This window comes from Stegostoma tigrinum, chromosome 21, assembly GCF_030684315.1.
Source record: "Stegostoma tigrinum isolate sSteTig4 chromosome 21, sSteTig4.hap1, whole genome shotgun sequence".
NCBI classification, from domain to species: Eukaryota; Metazoa; Chordata; class Chondrichthyes; order Orectolobiformes; family Stegostomatidae; genus Stegostoma; species Stegostoma tigrinum.
Window position 1 is genome coordinate 10,320,607 of NC_081374.1, and position 17,109 is coordinate 10,337,715.

General features: G+C 44.0%; 1 protein-coding gene across 10 annotated transcripts in view; it reads left to right on the forward strand.

Moving 5' to 3' along the window:
• The first annotated feature begins 11,736 nt into the window (after positions 1-11,736).
• The window catches only part of plekha6 (pleckstrin homology domain containing, family A member 6), a 351,695-nt gene continuing 346,322 nt past the window's right edge, over positions 11,737-17,109 (forward strand). For all 10 annotated transcript variants that reach the window (XM_048553351.2, XM_048553354.2, XM_059653334.1 and 7 more), the window contains exons 1-3: positions 11,737-11,841; positions 11,978-12,054; positions 12,172-12,229. In XM_048553351.2, coding sequence (XP_048409308.1) covers positions 11,777-11,841; positions 11,978-12,054; positions 12,172-12,229 — 200 coding nt within the window. In that variant the 5' untranslated portion in view covers positions 11,737-11,776. The remainder of the gene's footprint in view (positions 11,842-11,977; positions 12,055-12,171; positions 12,230-17,109) is intronic.

The following is a 17,109-nucleotide window of genomic DNA, read 5'->3' on the forward strand; positions in this document are numbered from 1 at the left end:
AAAAGAATGATGAAAGTAAGATTAGGCTGTTGAGGAGAATACTGAGGTACGGGCTACTAGACTAGGTGGGATTGAGGTTCACAAGGAAGATGTATTAGAAATCCTTCAGAAGGTGAAGATAGATAAGTCCCCTGTGCCGGATGGGATTTATCCTAGGATCCTCTGGGAAGCCAGGGAGGAGATTGCCGAGCCTTTGGCATTGATCTTTAACTCGTCATTGTCTACAGGAATAGTGCCAGTGACTGGAGGATAGCAAATGTGGTTGCCCTGTTCAAGAAGAGGAGTAGAGACAACCCTGGTAATTACAGACCAGTGAGCCTTACCTCAGTTGTTGGTAAAGTGTTGGAAAAGGTTATAAGCGATAGGATTTATAATTATCTAGAAAAGAATAAATTGATTAGGGATAGTCAGCATGGTTTTGTGAAGGGAAGGTTGTGCCTCACAAACCTTATTGAGTTCTTTGAGAAGGTGACTAAACAGGTAGATGAGAGTAAACCGGTTGATGTGGTGTATATGGATTTCAGCAAGGCATTCGATAAGGTTCCCCACAATAGGCTATTGTACAAAATGCGGAGGAATGGGATTGTGGGAGATATAGCAGTTTGGATCGGAAATTGGCTTGCTGAAAGAAGACAGAAGGTGGTAGTTGATGGGAAATGATCATCCTGGAGATCAGTTACTAGTGGTGTACCACAAGGGTCGGTGTTGGGTCCACTGCTGTTTGTCATTTTTATAAATGACCTCGATGAGGGCGTAGAAGGATGGGTTAGTAAATTTGCAGACGACACTAAGGTCGATGGAGTTGTGGATAGTGACGAAGGATGCTGTAGGTTGCAGATAGACATAAATAAGTTGCAGAGCTGGGCTGAGAGGTGGCAAATGGAGTTTAATGCAGACAAGTGTGAGGTGATGCACTTTGGTAGGAGTAACCAGAAGGCAAAGTACAGGGCTAATGGTACGATTCTTAGTAGTGTAGATGAGCAGAGAGATCTCGGTGTCCATGTACACAGATCCTTGAAAGTTGCCACCCAGGTTGTCAGGACTGTTTAGGAGGCATACAGCGTTTTAGCTTTTATTAATAGAGGGATCGAGTTCCGGAACCAAGAGGCTATGGTGAAGCTGTACAAAAGTCTGGTGAGGCCGCACTTGGAGAATTGTGTACAGTTCTGGTCACCGCATTATAAGAAGGATGTGGAAGCTTTGGAAAGGGTGCAGAGGAGATTTAGTAGGCTGTTGCCTGGTATGGAGGGATGGTCTTACGAGGAAAGGCTGAGGGACTTGAGGCTGTTTTCATTAGAAAGAAGAAGGTTGAGAGGTGACTTAATTGAAACATATAAAATAATCAGAGGTTTAGATAGGGTGGACAGTGAGAGCCTTTTTCCTAGGGACGGTGACAGTGAGCACGAGGGGGCATAGCTTTAAATTGAGGGGTGAAAGATATAGGACAGATGTCAGAGGTAGTTTCTTTACTCACAGAGTAGTAAGGGAATGGAACGCTTTGCCTGCAACGGTAGTAGATTCACCAACTTTAGGTACATTTAAGTCGTCATTGGACAAGCATATGGACGTACATGGAATAGTGTAGGCTAGATGGGCTTCAGATCGGTATGGCAGGTCGGCACAACATCGAGGGCCGAACGGCCTGTACTGTGCTGTAATGCTCTATGTTCTATGTTCTGAGAATTTTTTCAATCAATTTATAATTTGCTATTTTCTATATTTCTATCGGTCTTAGGGCTAATGGGATCAAAGAGTATGGATAGAAAGTGGGAACAGGGCACAGAGTTGGATCCTAAATAAAAACCAAAAGAGCCACAGACACGGTAAATCAGGAACAGAAACAAAATTTCTGGAAAAGCCCAGCAGGTCTGGCAGCATCTGTGAAGGAAAAAACAGAGTTAATGTTTTGGGTCCAGTGACGCTTCCTCAGAACAGAGTTGGATGACCATCCACGATAATATTGAATGGCAGAGCAGGTTTGAAGGGCCGAATGGCCTACTCTTGCTCCTTTTTTTATGGTTTTGATGTGTCTAAGTGTGAATAAAGTTGCTTTAATGATTTTGGAGAGGCTGTGAATGCCAAACCTTTTGATTTTTGACATTTGTAACAGGCATGTTTTCAACACAACTATAGAGCAGGTGGGACCTGAACCCAGGCCTCCTGGTGCAGCACTACAGCCCTCACCCTAATAATTTTATTTTATCCACATCAGGAAGTGTTATCACACACAAGCAAATGGCTTTTCTCTCACCACCCAATCACCCGTGGGAGTTTTCCATCTACTAACTTCCACGACTAAATCTCCTGTGTTTCCATTTGATTAATTTATGCACAAAGCCCATTAAGGGAAAAGCAATAACGCGAAAGGTAAGGGGAGAGCTACAGGATTAAAGCAAATCCCAATGTTTTTATTTTATAGACCCTAACGATTTTACCAGCTCTTAGGAAATGAGCTCCGTCTGTCCAGCCCTCTCATAGACAGAGTCATAGAGCTATACAGCATGGAAATAGACTCTTCAGTCCAACTTGTCCATGCCAACCTGATATCCCAAATTATTCTAATTCCATTTGCCAGCATTTGGCCCATATTCCCTCTAAACTCCTCATATTCATATGCCATTCCGGATGCCTTTTAAATGTTGTAACTGTACCAGCTTCCACCACTTTGTCTGTCGCCTTATCCCAGACACACACCGCGCTCTGCGTGAAAATGTTGCCTCTTAGGTCCCTTTTTAAATCTTTTGTCTCTCACCTTAAACCTGTGTCGTCTAGTTCTGCCCCCACCTTGGGGTAAAGGCTTTGGCTATTAACTCTATTCATGCCCCTCATGATTTTATAACCTTTATAAGATCACATCTCAGCCTCTGACGCTCCAGGGAGTATAGACCCTGTCTATTTAGCCTCTCCCTATAGCTCAAATCCTCCAATCCTGGCTACTTCGTTGTAAATCTTCAGGCTAGCACTCATGCTGCTCTGTCAGAGGTGATGTTTCTCAGATGACACATGAACTCTGGAATGGACTTTAAAAAAAACCCATGATGATACTATTGGGAAGGAGAGCAGGAAAAGTCCACCTGACATCTGAACTAACATTTATCCTGCAAGCCACTACGACATGATTTTCCGGTTCCTGTGACATTGCTCTTTTGTGGAGTCTTGCTGAGGGCAAACTGGCTGGTACATTTCATTATGACATAACAGCTTCAAATCTGCTTTATCGACAAGACTACAAAGGGAGATCCAGAAGTTGCGACCGGCACTCGGGAAATTAGAGACTTTTTTTAATGTTTTCACATATTGTGGTAGAAAATGGCAGAGGAGAAATGATGGAAATGAGGGGAGAATTAAAGACTCCAGTTTTATGCCTAAACTTGGCTAACGCTTATCGCTCCTTTAAGTCATTAACAAGTATAGAGACTGTAGATTGAGCTAGTATAGACTTCCACCTAGTGGGCAAATGCAGCCTGTCACAAAATGTAACAAATATGCCATTAGCCTTTGCTGACCGTATCATAATATAGTAAATGCAGGACCAGTTGGAACAGATAAAATCATCTTTTGGCTTAAATCAGACTTGGTTTAACTAGACATTTTCTTCTATTCATTTGTGCGATGTGGGCGTCGCTGGCTGGTCAGCATTTCTTGCCCATCCCTAGTTGCCCTTGAATAGGTGGTGGTGAGCTGCCCTTGACATCAAGGCATCACTCTTGAACTGCTCAGTCCACCTGCTGTAGGTTGACCCACAATGCAATTAGGAAAGGAATTTCAGGATTTTAATCCAGCAACAGTGCGATATATTTCCAAGTCAGGATGGTGAGTGGCTTGGAGGAGAACGTGAAGGTGGTGGTGTTCCCATATGTCTGCTACCCTTATCCTTCTAGATGGAAGTGGTCATGGGTTTGGAAGGTACTGTTTGAGGATGTTTGATGAATTTGTTCAGTGCAGTTTGTAGATAGTACACACTGCTGCTACTGAGTGTCGGTGGTGGAGCGAGTGGATGCTTGTGAATGTGGTGCCAATCAAGTGGGCTGCTTTGTCTTGGATGCTGTCAGGCTTCTTGTGTGTTGTTGGGGCTGCACCCATCCAGGCAAGTGGAGAGTATTCCATCACACTCCTGACTTGTGCCTTGTAGATGGTGGACAGACTTCGTCAGGAGGTGAGTTACTTGCCGCAGTATTCCTAGCTATTGGCCTGCTTTAGTAGCCTCTGTGTTAATGTAGTAAGCCAGTTGAGTTTCTGGTCAATGATAACTCCCAGGATGTTGATACTTCGGGATTCAGTGATGGTAACACCATTGAATGTCAAGGGGTTAAATTGTCTTTTGTTGGTGATGGTTATTGATGAAGCAGCTGAAGATAGTTAGGCCTAAGATAGTACCCTGAGGAACTCCTGCAGAGATACACTGGAGCTGAAATAATTGACCTAAGCAGTCACAACCATCTTCCTACTTGTTAGCTATGATTCCAACCATAGGAGAGTTTGCCGCCTAATACCCGTTGATTCCAATTTAGCTCAGGCTCCTTGATGCCACACTTGGTCAAACGCAGCCTTGATGTCAAGGGCTGCCACTCTTTCATCACCTCTGGAATTCAGCTGTTTTGTCCACGTTTGAACAAAGGTTGTAATGAGGTCAGGTCGAACCCAAACTGGGTATGACTGAGCAGGTTATTGCTCAGCAGATGCTGTTTGATAGCACTGTTGATGACACCTTCCATCACTTTACTGATGATTGAGGGACCGGATTGATTGGTTGGTAATTGGCTGGGTTGGATTTGTCCTACTTTTTGTGTCCGGGATATTCTTGAGCAATTTTCCACATTGCTGGGTAGGTGCCAGTGTTGTAACTGTACTGAAACAGCTTGGCAGGGGAGCGGCAAGTTCTGGAGCACAAGTCTTCAGTACTATTGCCGGCATGTTGTCAGGGACAGTAGCCTTTGCAGGATCCAGTGTCTCCAACTTTTTCTTGATATCACGTAGAGTTAATCAAATTGGCTGAAGATTTGTATCTGTAATGCTGGGACCACTGGAGGAGGCTGAGAGGATCATCCACTTGGCATTCCTGGCTGAAGATTACTGCGAATGCTTCAACCTTATCTTTCGCACTTGTGTGTTGAGGTCTCCTATCATTGAGGATGGGGATACTTGTGGAGACTCCTCCTCCAGTGAGTGGTTCCTGGCACAGTCAGTTGGAACAAGCAGTCATTTAACTCTGTTAATGGTTGCTGAGGGGAAGCATGCAATAAAAAATTGAGCAAAGTTTTGACTTTACTGATTAGATGCTAGAAATGAACATAAAAATGGTCTACATGATATTGGTTTGAATGGAAAATTTTAATTTAATTCAATGCATTCTCATACTGGAGGTTCCTAAATTTAAAAATTGTCTATTTTTTAAAAATGAAATGCAAATTTCGAGATTCTACCATGAACAATGTTCCAATCAAATGGGGTCACAGGAGGTCATTCAACTCCTCTATTATTTAATCAGATCATTCTGGGTTGCAGAGTGGTTCAGTGGTTAGAGCTGCTGCCTCATGGTGCCAGACACCTGGCTTTGATTCCACCCTGGGCCACCGTCTGTGTGGAATTTGCACATTCTCCCCATGTCTGCATCTGTTTCCTCTGGGTGCTCTGATTCCCTCTCACAGTCCAAAGATCAGGCTAGTTGGATTGGTCATTAGTTGGATTGGTCATGCAAAATTACCTATAGTGTCTAGAGACATGCAGGCTAGGTAGTTTAGCCACGCGTAAACGTGGGGTTACAGGAATCAGTTTGGGTTAAATGGCCTTTGGAGGGTTGATGCAGCCTTGATGGACTGAATGGCCTCTTTCCACACTGTGGGGATATGCAGGAATGTTGAGGTTGAAATCAGATCAGCCATGATTTTATTGAGTGGCAGAACAGGTTCAAAGGAAGAATGGTCTACCCTAGTTCATATGTTTGTATTCTCATGGCCACACCTGCAATGGGTTCAAGCTTAGTCCTGTCACTGCAGAGAAGATCATGAGACCAGTATTTTCAACTTGTATGAGAGGGAATCAGAGGGCTTGTATATGAATCAAGGAATCAGCAGATACAGTGGATAATTAGGACAACGGCAGTAATGATGGCCCTTAAAGGAGGAAGAATGGAGAATAAAATTAGGGAACTGTTCTTCCAACTATACAGGGCACAGATAGACAATAGACAATAGGTGCTGGAGTAGGCCAGTCGACCCTTCGAGCCAGCACCACCATTCATTATGATCATGGCTGATCATCCAGAATCTGTGTCCTGTTCCTGCCTTATCCCCATAACCCTTGATTCCACTATCTTTAAGAGTTCTATCCATCTCTTTCTTGAAAGTATCCAGAGAGTTGGCCTCCACTGCCTTCCGGGCAGAGCATTCCATATATCCACCACTCTCTGGGTGAAGAAGTTTCTCCTCAACTCTAAATGGCCTACCCCTTATTTTTAAACAGTGCCCTCTGGTTATGGGCTCACCCATCAGCAGAAACATGCTTCCTGCCTCCAGAGTGTCCAATCCCTTAATAATCTTATACGTCTCAATCAAATCCCCTCTCATCCTTCTAAACTCAAGTGTATACAAGCCCAGCCGCTCCAATCTTTCAACATATGATAGTCCCGCCATTCCGGGAATTGACCTCGTGAACCTACGCTGCAATCCCTCAATAGCAAGAACGTCCTTCCTCAAATTTGGAGACCAAAACTGACACAATACTCCAGGTGCGGTCTCACCAGGGCCCTGTACAGCTGCAGAAGGACCTCTTTGCTCCTATACTCAATTCCTCTTGTAATGAAGGCCAGCATGCTATTAGCTTTCTTCACTGCCTGATGAAAACAAACCTGGTTTACAGTGTGCAGTTTTAGTCATCTTATTTATGAAGGGGTATGCTTGCATTGGAAGTAACTCAGAGAAAGTTCAGTGGGCAAATTCATAGGATGAGGAGCATGTCATGAGGATTGTTGAACAGGTTGAATCTAAACTTACTGGAGTTTAGAAGGCTGAGAGGAAATGTATTGAAACACACTTACTTCTAAGCAGATTTAACAGAGTAACAGCAGTTTTGATGTTTCCCTTTGTGAGGGAGCACAGAACCAGGGACGGTGTTCCAAAAGAACGGATCTCACATTTAAAGTAAAGGTGAGAAGGTGTTTCTTTTCCAACTGGGTCATGAATGCTTGGAATTGTGTCCCCCAGTGAGCAACTGGGGGCTGGGCCATTGGATACATTCAAGGCTGAGTTCGACAGATTTTTGATTGACAAGGGAATCAAGGGCTATGGAGGAGAAGGTGGCAACATGAAGTCAAGACCACAATCGGGTCGACCATGTTTCTGTCAAATGGTGGACCGGGCTTATGGGGCCGAATGGCCTAATTCTTATGTTCTTGTATCAGTTAAAACCAATGCTCAGATAAGGTTCCCTGTTCGTGCTGAGGTTGTTGATATCAGACAATTGAATCATAGTGTTTATAGAACAAAGACAGACCATTTGGCCCATTGTACTTTTCCTAGCTCCCTTTAAGAACTATCTACTCAGACCGTATAGTACTTAAGAAATTTAATTTTGCGATATTTATCTACTCACTGTTGTTTCTAGTAGGGTATGCAAGGTCAATGACAGTCGTCTACATAAAAAATATCTGAATCTTCTCCATGTTTGCAATAACATGTCTGGTACAAGTGCTCATAATTGGACAGGTACAACCTGGATTTGTATTGCCATTAGTATATTATTCTGTTGACTTGGAATGCTGCACATACAGGATTGTTCCTGAGCACAGTCAATGGTTAGTTGGTTTATGGCACCACAGCAATATTGGAAAAACAGGAAGAAGGAGGTGAATGTCAAATCACTTAGATTCTGTGGCGTGGTTAGCGGAGGACTGTTTATGCTGGGTGGGGACAGGTGGAAGGCGGAAGAGGGAGAGAAAGGTCATGCCCAATACCACGGATGTTTTGTATTCAACTAAGCAGACTGATTGGCAGCTCAGATTACTTCACCATTTGGAGGAAGGCATCTCCAAGAAGATTGTATTTTCTGGTGTGTCACAACATTCAAAATCTTCTGACTCAGCGATAAGTGCTCTAATAACTGAGCTGTGTTGACATGGCAATAGGCTGCCTAGCTCCTGGATTATAGAAGCTAAACCCAACCAAATTCCAATTCCCCATTGTCATCCAGTGATCTCTAAATGAACTGCATGTCTTGAGTAGCAGGTGCAGACAGAATCAGGTTTGAATCATAGAGTCATACAACATAGAAACAGTGATAATGGGAACTGCAGATGCTGGAGAATCCACGATAATAAAACGTGAGGCTGGATGAACACAGCAGGCCCAGCAGCATCTCAGGAGCACAAAAGCTGACGTTTCGGGCCTAGACCCTTCATCAGAGCTATAGAAACAGACCCATTGGTCCAATTCATCGATGATGACCAAGTTTCCCAAACTAAACTAGTACCACTCGCCTTTTTTTGGCCCATATCCATCTAAACCTCTCCTATTCATGTTCCTGTTTAAACGTCTTTTAAATGTTGTAACTTTACCTGCATCTATCACTTCTTCTGGCAGTTCATTCCACATACTAACCATCCTCTGTGTGAAAAAGTTGCATCTCAGGTCTCTTTCTCCTCTCACCTTAAAACTATGCTCTCTAGTTTTGAATTCCCATATCCTAGGGACAGGAACTTTGCTATTCATCTCATCTCTGCCCCTCATGTTTTTATAAACCTCTATACGGTCATCTTTCAACTTGCTACGCACCAGGGAAAAAAGTCCCACCCTATCCAACTTCTCCTTATAACTCAAATTCTCTAGTCCCAGTGACATTCTTGTAAATCTTTTCTGCATCCTTTCCAATTTAATAATATCCTTCCTATAATAGTGTGACCAGAACTGTGTGCAGTACTCCAAAAGTGGCCCAACCAATGTCCTGTACAGCTGCAACATGATGTTCCAACTCCTATACTCAGGGCTCTGACCAATGAAGGCAAGTGTGTCAAATGCCTTCTTCACAATGCTGTCTACCTGTGACATAACTTTCAAAGAACTATGCACCTAAACCCCTAGGACTCTCTGCTTAACAACACTCCCCAGTTGGTTGATATTCACTGGGAGTGTTCAGGAAGCTTTCAATTGGAAATCTAAGTTGATTGAAATCTTGTGTGTCAACTGCATCTCAGTTGATAGCATACCTTCCTCAGTCGGGACGTTCCAGGCTCAAATCCCCCTCTCAGACTTGAGCACCAAAATCACTGTTGACTCCCCAGTGCAGGACTCAGATTGCAGCACTGGTAGAGATATTGCATTCTTAGATGCTAAGCTGGGGTCTCATCTGCTCTCTCAGATGGATGTGAACGATCATCCCATGGCACTACTTGGAAGAAGAGCAGATGAGTTATGGTCAATATTTGCCCCTCAACCATTATCACTTTGAGAGAGTACAGTGGGCAAATTGATGCAATATTTCTGACATAACAATGGTAGTCACACTTGAAAAGTACTCTACTGACTGTGGAACGCTGGTTGTGAAAGATGCTACATAAATGCAACTTTTTCCTTTTGTTCTTTGGAGGCAGACCTGAAGCTGCTCACTGCCAGGAAGAAAACACCATCATTTTTAATCATGATCAACATTGATGTCTGATAGTCACATCCTGTGCATAATGATCAACTCTGAATTAAAGTTCTTTGACCACCCTTTGCCTTCCAAACTATAAAAATGTAAGTCATATGTCAGTTCATGGCAAGAATCTAACTTTGGCAGTTTAGTTGGCTGTTGTGAGACTCCAAAATTTTTAGTGAGATCTTTGATTTGACCGTGGTTTAATACTCTGAGATACCTACGTTATTCAGATGCTTGTATCTGCGAGAAGGATTGAAGCCTTGAGAGTGGGAGTGGATAGATCTGCCTTTCATCAATCTCTGTTATAAGATGACTTCTGTATGTAACATATTTCTCTAAGGGATAAGCAAGGGTTATTGACAATTTCCAAATGCACCCTGATTATGCTCCGAGTGTCTCCAAATCAAAACAGCAGCTGTACAATGTCAACTTTAGTCACATCTTGTGCTTTTCTTCATTATGAGAGATGGTGGCAAAGTGGTGGAAAACCGGAAAAGGCTAGAAATAGGGAGTTAAGGAAGATCTCAATAATGCAAGTGAGATGATTGTTAGGAGACAGAAGGAGCATCATAGTACAGAGACAGAGAAGAAACAGGGGAGAGGGCAACGTATGGATGAAGATGATTGAATAAAGCCAGACAGATGTATATTTTTAATGACTGCTCTTCTCAGATAGACAAGCCCAAAGTGCTTTGCAACGTAATTTTTTTTCAATTCAACCACAGATTGAAGTTGTCACTCCCTAATTGTCCAGAGTATTACAGTCAGTCTGCAGTCACGTTTTGGGTCAGCATGGCTGCGTCCTGAATGATGTGAGTAAGTCAGGTGAGTTTCTTCAACATTCATTAGTCTCTTAATGTGAGATTTTCATTGAACCCAAATTTCACCATCTCCTGAGATATGGTTTGAACACAGACTCCCAGAACATTACTTGGGTTTCTAGATTAATAGTCGAGCAATTTAACCATTAGGCCATCACCTCCCAGGAATTGCTGATGTAATCTGAGCAGCTCTTGAGGCACTGTAGGGCAGTTCCCAGCTCTAGGTTGGAGTCTGGGACTTACTGGTCTTGGGGAAGGTGTTCATGATGAGATTAGCTTCATTGTTTCTTTCCCTCAGTTTCCCTGCTGATGGAGTGGAGGTGTGGAAGTATGTAAAGATAAATTCTTTTTTAAAGAAAAAGCCATAGTGAAGGAAATTTGGCAGTCAGATTGTGAACAGGAAGAATCCACAAACAGAAATAGTCAGTTCACCTTCAGTGGGTGTTGGCTGCAGGACATGTATTAGCCCAGGGAAAGCGAGGAAGGTGGTGAGGAGGATAATTTGTGGGGTTTGTGGTTAGCCATACTAGTCTGGAAACACTGGATCTTGTCTGATCTCAGAAGCTGTATGGACCCAGGCCTGCTTAGTACTTGAAACTAAAACAGAAACTGCTAGAAAATCTTCGCAGATCTGGCAACGTCCATGGAGAGAAATCAGAATTAACGTTTCGGGTTGAGGGACCCTTCCTCAGGACTGAAACTTTAACTCTGATTTCTCTCCATGGATGCTGCCAGACCTGCTGAGCTTGTCCAACAATCTCTGCTTTATTTTCTGATTTACAGCATCTGCAATTTTGTCAGATTTTCCCTGACTTGGGTGGGAGAATCCCTGGGAATCCAAAGTGCAATAGGCAATAGGCCACTCTCATGGCACTTTGATAGCGTCCCTCCACCCAGACCAAGTGGACCCTGGTTCAAATCCCACCTGGTCCAGAGGTGTGTAATAACATCTCTAAACAGGTTGATGGGGAGGGGGGCGGTTAAATTAGAAAAGATTGTAGGCACTGTGGCTGACTTAGTTGGATTTTGACCAGGGAAGCAATGTGTAATTTCTCCCGGGAGGGTTTAGGTGGCACAACTGGAGTGCGATTAATTCTGGAGCAGATTTTCTCTCTCTCTCTCTCTCTCGCTCGGAGCTGGGAGGGAGTAAGTTTCAGATAAAGGCGGGACTCAGGGGGCGGTGATATTGACAAGTCACTGAGTGACCCCCTTTTAACAAGGAAGCGAGCCGGAGAGAGTCTGCAGGGCAGGAAGGAGCTATCCCCTGGAGTGAGAGAGAGAGGGAGGGAGGAAGAGGAAAGTGAAGACTCCCCACCCTTGGACAAATGGAAAACCTCCCAAAGTATTGGAATTCCGCAGTCACACGGGATGGGCGGATCTTCTTCATAGAGTTGAGTATTTGACAAAGTTTGTCCTTCTGTAAAGTTGAACTCTGCGGTAGAGTCTTCCAGCTTATATTGTCCTATTAATTACAACACTGCTGGGATCGAGTTGATGTAATTTTATGTGTTCTTTTTTGTGTGCAGTGATTTAACTCATTCGACCACCTGGATAGATCCCAGATCAGGACAGGGATTCCGAACCGGTCACAGACGGCATCCAGGTAAGGGATCAGAGAAAGAGCTCCCTCTCAAACTCCAAATTGTTTTGCTATTGGCCAAACGCTAAGCGTTTATTGTACGTTACTGTTGTTTTTTTTGTATAAATTTTGGAACTGTAGATCTGCCTCGTGGCTGGGAACAAGCTTTCACTTTTGAAGGTGCAACATATTTCATCAAGTGAGTGTAATTTATTGATTTTTTTTTGTTCCTGTTCTGTTTGGTACTGATGGTTTTCACCTGTCCTTTTCTCTCTCTACCTCCACAAGTAAATGGTTGTCGCCCCTCAGCACTTCGGTTTACAGGTCATTGGGCACATAGTTGGGCTATCCAAACTCTGCTGCCAGTGGTCCCATTCACACATCACACTGACACCCCCCTCGCCCAACCCTACATCGCTTTGCCAATGCTTTATCTTTGAAAAAAACCTTCATCTCCCCATGCCTTCCCTGTTCCTTTTCTCTGTAATTCCCTGAAGTCTCTAGAACCCTCCCAGTTCTCTGCCTTTTGTCATATTCTTGTTCCCTGAGCTCCCCAATTGCACTCACTTCACCATTGAAGACGATGCCTTCAGCTGTCTCGGAGCATGGCTGTGGAACTGCACACCCCCATCACCTCTCTACCCGACCCTAGGCAACATCTAAATCTTTCTCTTTTATAGAGAGGTAGATACAGGTAGAGGACATTCAACGCGCCGAGACTACACCAACCCTCTGAAGACCATCCGACCCAGACCCCTAATCCCACATTTACCGTGGCTAACCCATCTAGCCTGCACATCCCTGGGCACTACAGATGATTTATCAAGACCAATCCACCCTAACCTGCACATCCTTGGACCAAGGAAGGAAACTAGAGCACCCAGTAGAAGCCCACACAGGGGAGAATGTGCAGATTCCACACAGACAGTCACCTGAGACAGGATTCAAACCCAGGTCCTTGTTGCTGTAAGACAGCATTGCTAACCACTGAGCCACTGTACCACCCAGTGATCCGTGTTGACCGGTGTTGTTGCCATCTGTATTAATATCTCACAGTGGCTCCAATTGTTTTCATGGCACTCCTGTGAAATCACATGCATTAAATGTGCCACATAGATGTTAAGTTGTTCTAAGGCACCAACTGCCCATTTGACATTATTTCAGCTTACACTGTTAAATGTCGTTTGAGCATGTTACATAGAATAGAAATGAGGAGCAGGACTAGGTCATTATACCCTTCAAGCCTCTTCTGCCAATCAATAGGATCATGACTGATTGTCCATCTCAATGCCAAACTCCCACTTTATCTCCCCATACCGCTTGTTGCCTTTAAAATCTAAAGATGAATCTGTGACTAGAGGAATCACAACTGAGCCCAATCTACAAGTACTGCCTTTTTAAAATGAAAGCCCAGGTTTTGGAATTAGGGTTGGGGGGATTGCTAGGGATGAGATTGCAGAGCCTTTGGCTTTGATCTTTATGTCATCATTGTCTACAGGAATAGTACCAGAAGTCTGGAGGATAGCAAATGTTGTCCCCTTGTTCAAGAAGGGGAGTAGAGACAACCCTGGTAATTATAGACCAGTGAGCCTTACTTTGGATGTGGGTAAAGTGTTGGAAAGGATTATAAGAGAAAGGATTTATAATCATCTAGAAAGGAATAATTTGATTAGGGATAGTCAACATGGTTTTGTGAAGGGTAAGTCATGCCTCACAAACTTTATTGAGTCCTTTGAGAAGGTGACCAAACAGGTGGATGAGGGCAAAGCGGTTGGTGTGTATATGGATTTCAGTAAAGCATTTGATAAGGTTCCCCGCGGTAGGCTATTGCAGAAAATACGGAGGCATGAGATTGAGGGTGATTTAGCGGTTTGGATCAGAAATTGGCTAGCTGTAAAAAGACAGAGGGTGGTGGTTAATGGGAAATGTTCATCCTGGAGTTCAGTTATTCGTGGTGTATTGCAAGGATCTGTTTTGCGGCCACTGCAGTTTCTCATTTTTATAAATGACCAGGATGAGGCTGTAGAAGATAATAAAATGTGAGGCTGGATGAACACAGCAGGCCAAGCAGCATCTCAGGTGCTCCTGAGATGCTGCTTGGCCTGCTGTGTTCATCCAGCCTCACATTTTATTATCTTGGATTCTCCAGCATCTGCAGTTCCCATTATCTCTGAGGCTGTAGAAGGATGGGTTAGTAAATTTGCGGATGACACTAAAGTCAGTGGCGTTGTGGATAGTGCGGAAGGATGTTGCAGGTTACAGAGGGACATAGATAAGCTGCAGAGCTGGGCTGAGAGGTGGCAAATGGAGTTTAATGCGGAGAAGTGTGAGATGATTCACTTTGGAAGGAGTAACAGGAATACAGAGTACTGGGCTAATGGTAAGATTCTTGGCAGTGTGGATGAGCAGAGAGAACTCGGTGTCCATGTGCATAGATCCCTGAAAGTTGCCACCCAGGTTGATAGGGTTGTTAGGAAGGCGTACGGTGTGTTAGGTTTTATTGTTAGAGGGATTGAGTTTTGGAGCCATGAGGTAATGTTGCAGCTGTACAAAACTCTGATGCGGCTACACTGGAGTATTGCTTACAGTTCTGATCGCCGCATTATAGGAAGGATGTGGAAGCATTGGAAAGGGTGCAGAGGATGTTGCCTGGTATGGAGGGAAGATCTTATGAGGTAAGGCTGAGGGACTTGAGGCTGTTTTCATTAGAGAGAAGAAGGTTAAGAGGTGACTTAATAGAGACATACAAGATGATCAGAGGATTAGATAGGGTGGACAGTGAGAGCCTTTTTCCTCGGATGGAGATGGCTAGCACGAGGGGACATAGCTTTAAATTGAGTGGTGATAGATACAGGACAGATGTCAGAGGTAGGTTCTTCACTCAGAGAGTAGTAAGGGCGTGGAATGTCCTGCCCGCCAACATTAAGGGCATTTAAATGGTCATTGGATAAACATATGGATGATAATGGAATAGTGTAGGTTGGATGGGTTTCAGATTAGTTTCACAGTTTGGTGTAACATCGAGGGCCGAAGGGCCTGTACTGCTCTGTAATGTTCTATGTTCTGTGTTCTACGTTTTATGTTCTATGACATGATTGACAGTGTTGGGGATGTGCCAAAGGATGATGAGTTAGTTTTAGGATGTGTTTCTGGCTGCATGGGTATTAACATTACCAATACCTTTGAGCCTACCAGGATTGTGATGTAATTTCACAGACCCTTCTAAATATTTCTAATCAATCTGGTCTGATATGTTGTGAGACTCCTCTGGAGCAGGTGTAACTTGAAGCCAGGTCTCACATGACCGCAATGCCCCAAGAATCCTGCCAGACCCGTACTGAGTGAAACCGTTTAACTGCAGCAATGTTAATGCAGAGCAGGGCAGTATGTTGTGTTTATTGATATTTGAAGACACGAGAAAAAGTTATGAGTTAGTTCCTGCTGCAGACATAAGTGTAATACCTCTCTAAAATATATTCAGTAATACCTGGTGGCTTTCAAAATGAATCTGTAAAGCATTGACAATCAAAGATGACAATTTATTTGGACACATTTGAAATGATTGGTCTATATTTGAATTTAAACTACGTTCTTTCTCAATTAGGCATCTGGATTATTGTGTGAAATTTTGCATACGTCAGATAAAGTACTTTATTAAAAATAATTTCAATTCCCATCTCCCTGACAACTTACTTTGTTGAGGCTCCTCGTCCTCAAAGTGCCTTAGTTATTACACTGGGACTAAATTCTAGGTCAATGACTCAACTTTATTACCTTGGTGATAGAAAATTAAGGAGTGATCTAATCACTGTATTTAAGATCATGAATGGAATGAGTGGAGGAGGTAAGGAGAAATTCTTCCCATTAATGGGAGATTCCCCAACAAGGGAATAGATTATTAAAAGTGGAGCATGACATTTGGGAATGATGTTGGGAAACATTTCTTCATAAATGTGGAAATCTGCCACAAAGTGCTGTAGAGGCTGGAGCTTAACGATTAGTTTCCTGTCGCAGATTGAAAGATTTATTTGAGGCTTATTAAAGGTTGTGGAACCTCAAAATACTACTGCAAGTAACTCACCTCCTGATTCTCAAAGTCTGTCTATCATCTACAAGGCACAAGGCAGGGATGTGATGGAGTACTCCCCACTTGTCGAGATGGGTGCAGCTCCAACAACACTCAAGAAGCTTGACATCATCCAGGACAAAACAGCCCATTTAATTAGCACCATCTACAAGATTCACTGCAGAAATTCGCAGAAGATCCCCAGACAGCATCTTCCAAATCCATGACCACTTCCATCAAGAAGGACAAGGGCAGCAGATACATGGGGACACCAGCACCTGCTGGTTCCCCTCCAAGTTACTCCCTATCCTGACTTGGAAATATAAAACAACTGCACCTCCCAGTCGCAAACCATTTCCACTCCCCCTCCCGTTCTTTAGATGACATGTCCATCATGGGCCTCCTGCAGTGCCACAATGATGCCACCCGAAGGTTGCAGGAACAGCAACTCATATTCCGCTTGGGAACCCTGCAGCCCAATGGTATCAATGTGGACTTCACCAGCTTCAAAATCTCCCCTTCCCCCACCGCATCCCAAAACCAGCCCAGTTCGTCCCCTCCCCCCACTGCACCACACAACCAGCCCAGCTCTTCCCCTCCACCCACTGCATCCCAAAACCAGTCCAACCTGTCTCTGCCTCCCTAACCGGTTCTTCCTCTCACCCATCCCTTCCTCCCACCCCAAGCCGCACCCCCATCTCCTACCTACTAACCTCATCCCACCTCCTTGACCTGTCCGTCTTCCCTGGACTGACCTATCCCCTCCCTACCTCCCCACCTATGCTCTCCTCTCCACCTATCTTCTTTTCTCTCCATCTTGGGTCCGCCTCCCCCTCTCTCCCTATTTATTCCAGAACCCTCACCCCATCCCCCTCTCTGATGAAGGGTCTAGGCCTGAAACGTCAGCTTTTGTGCTCCTGAGATGCTGCTGGGCCTGCTGTGTTCATCTAGCTTCACATTTTATTATCTTGGAAATATATCACTGTTCCTTCACTGCTGCTGGCACCAAATCT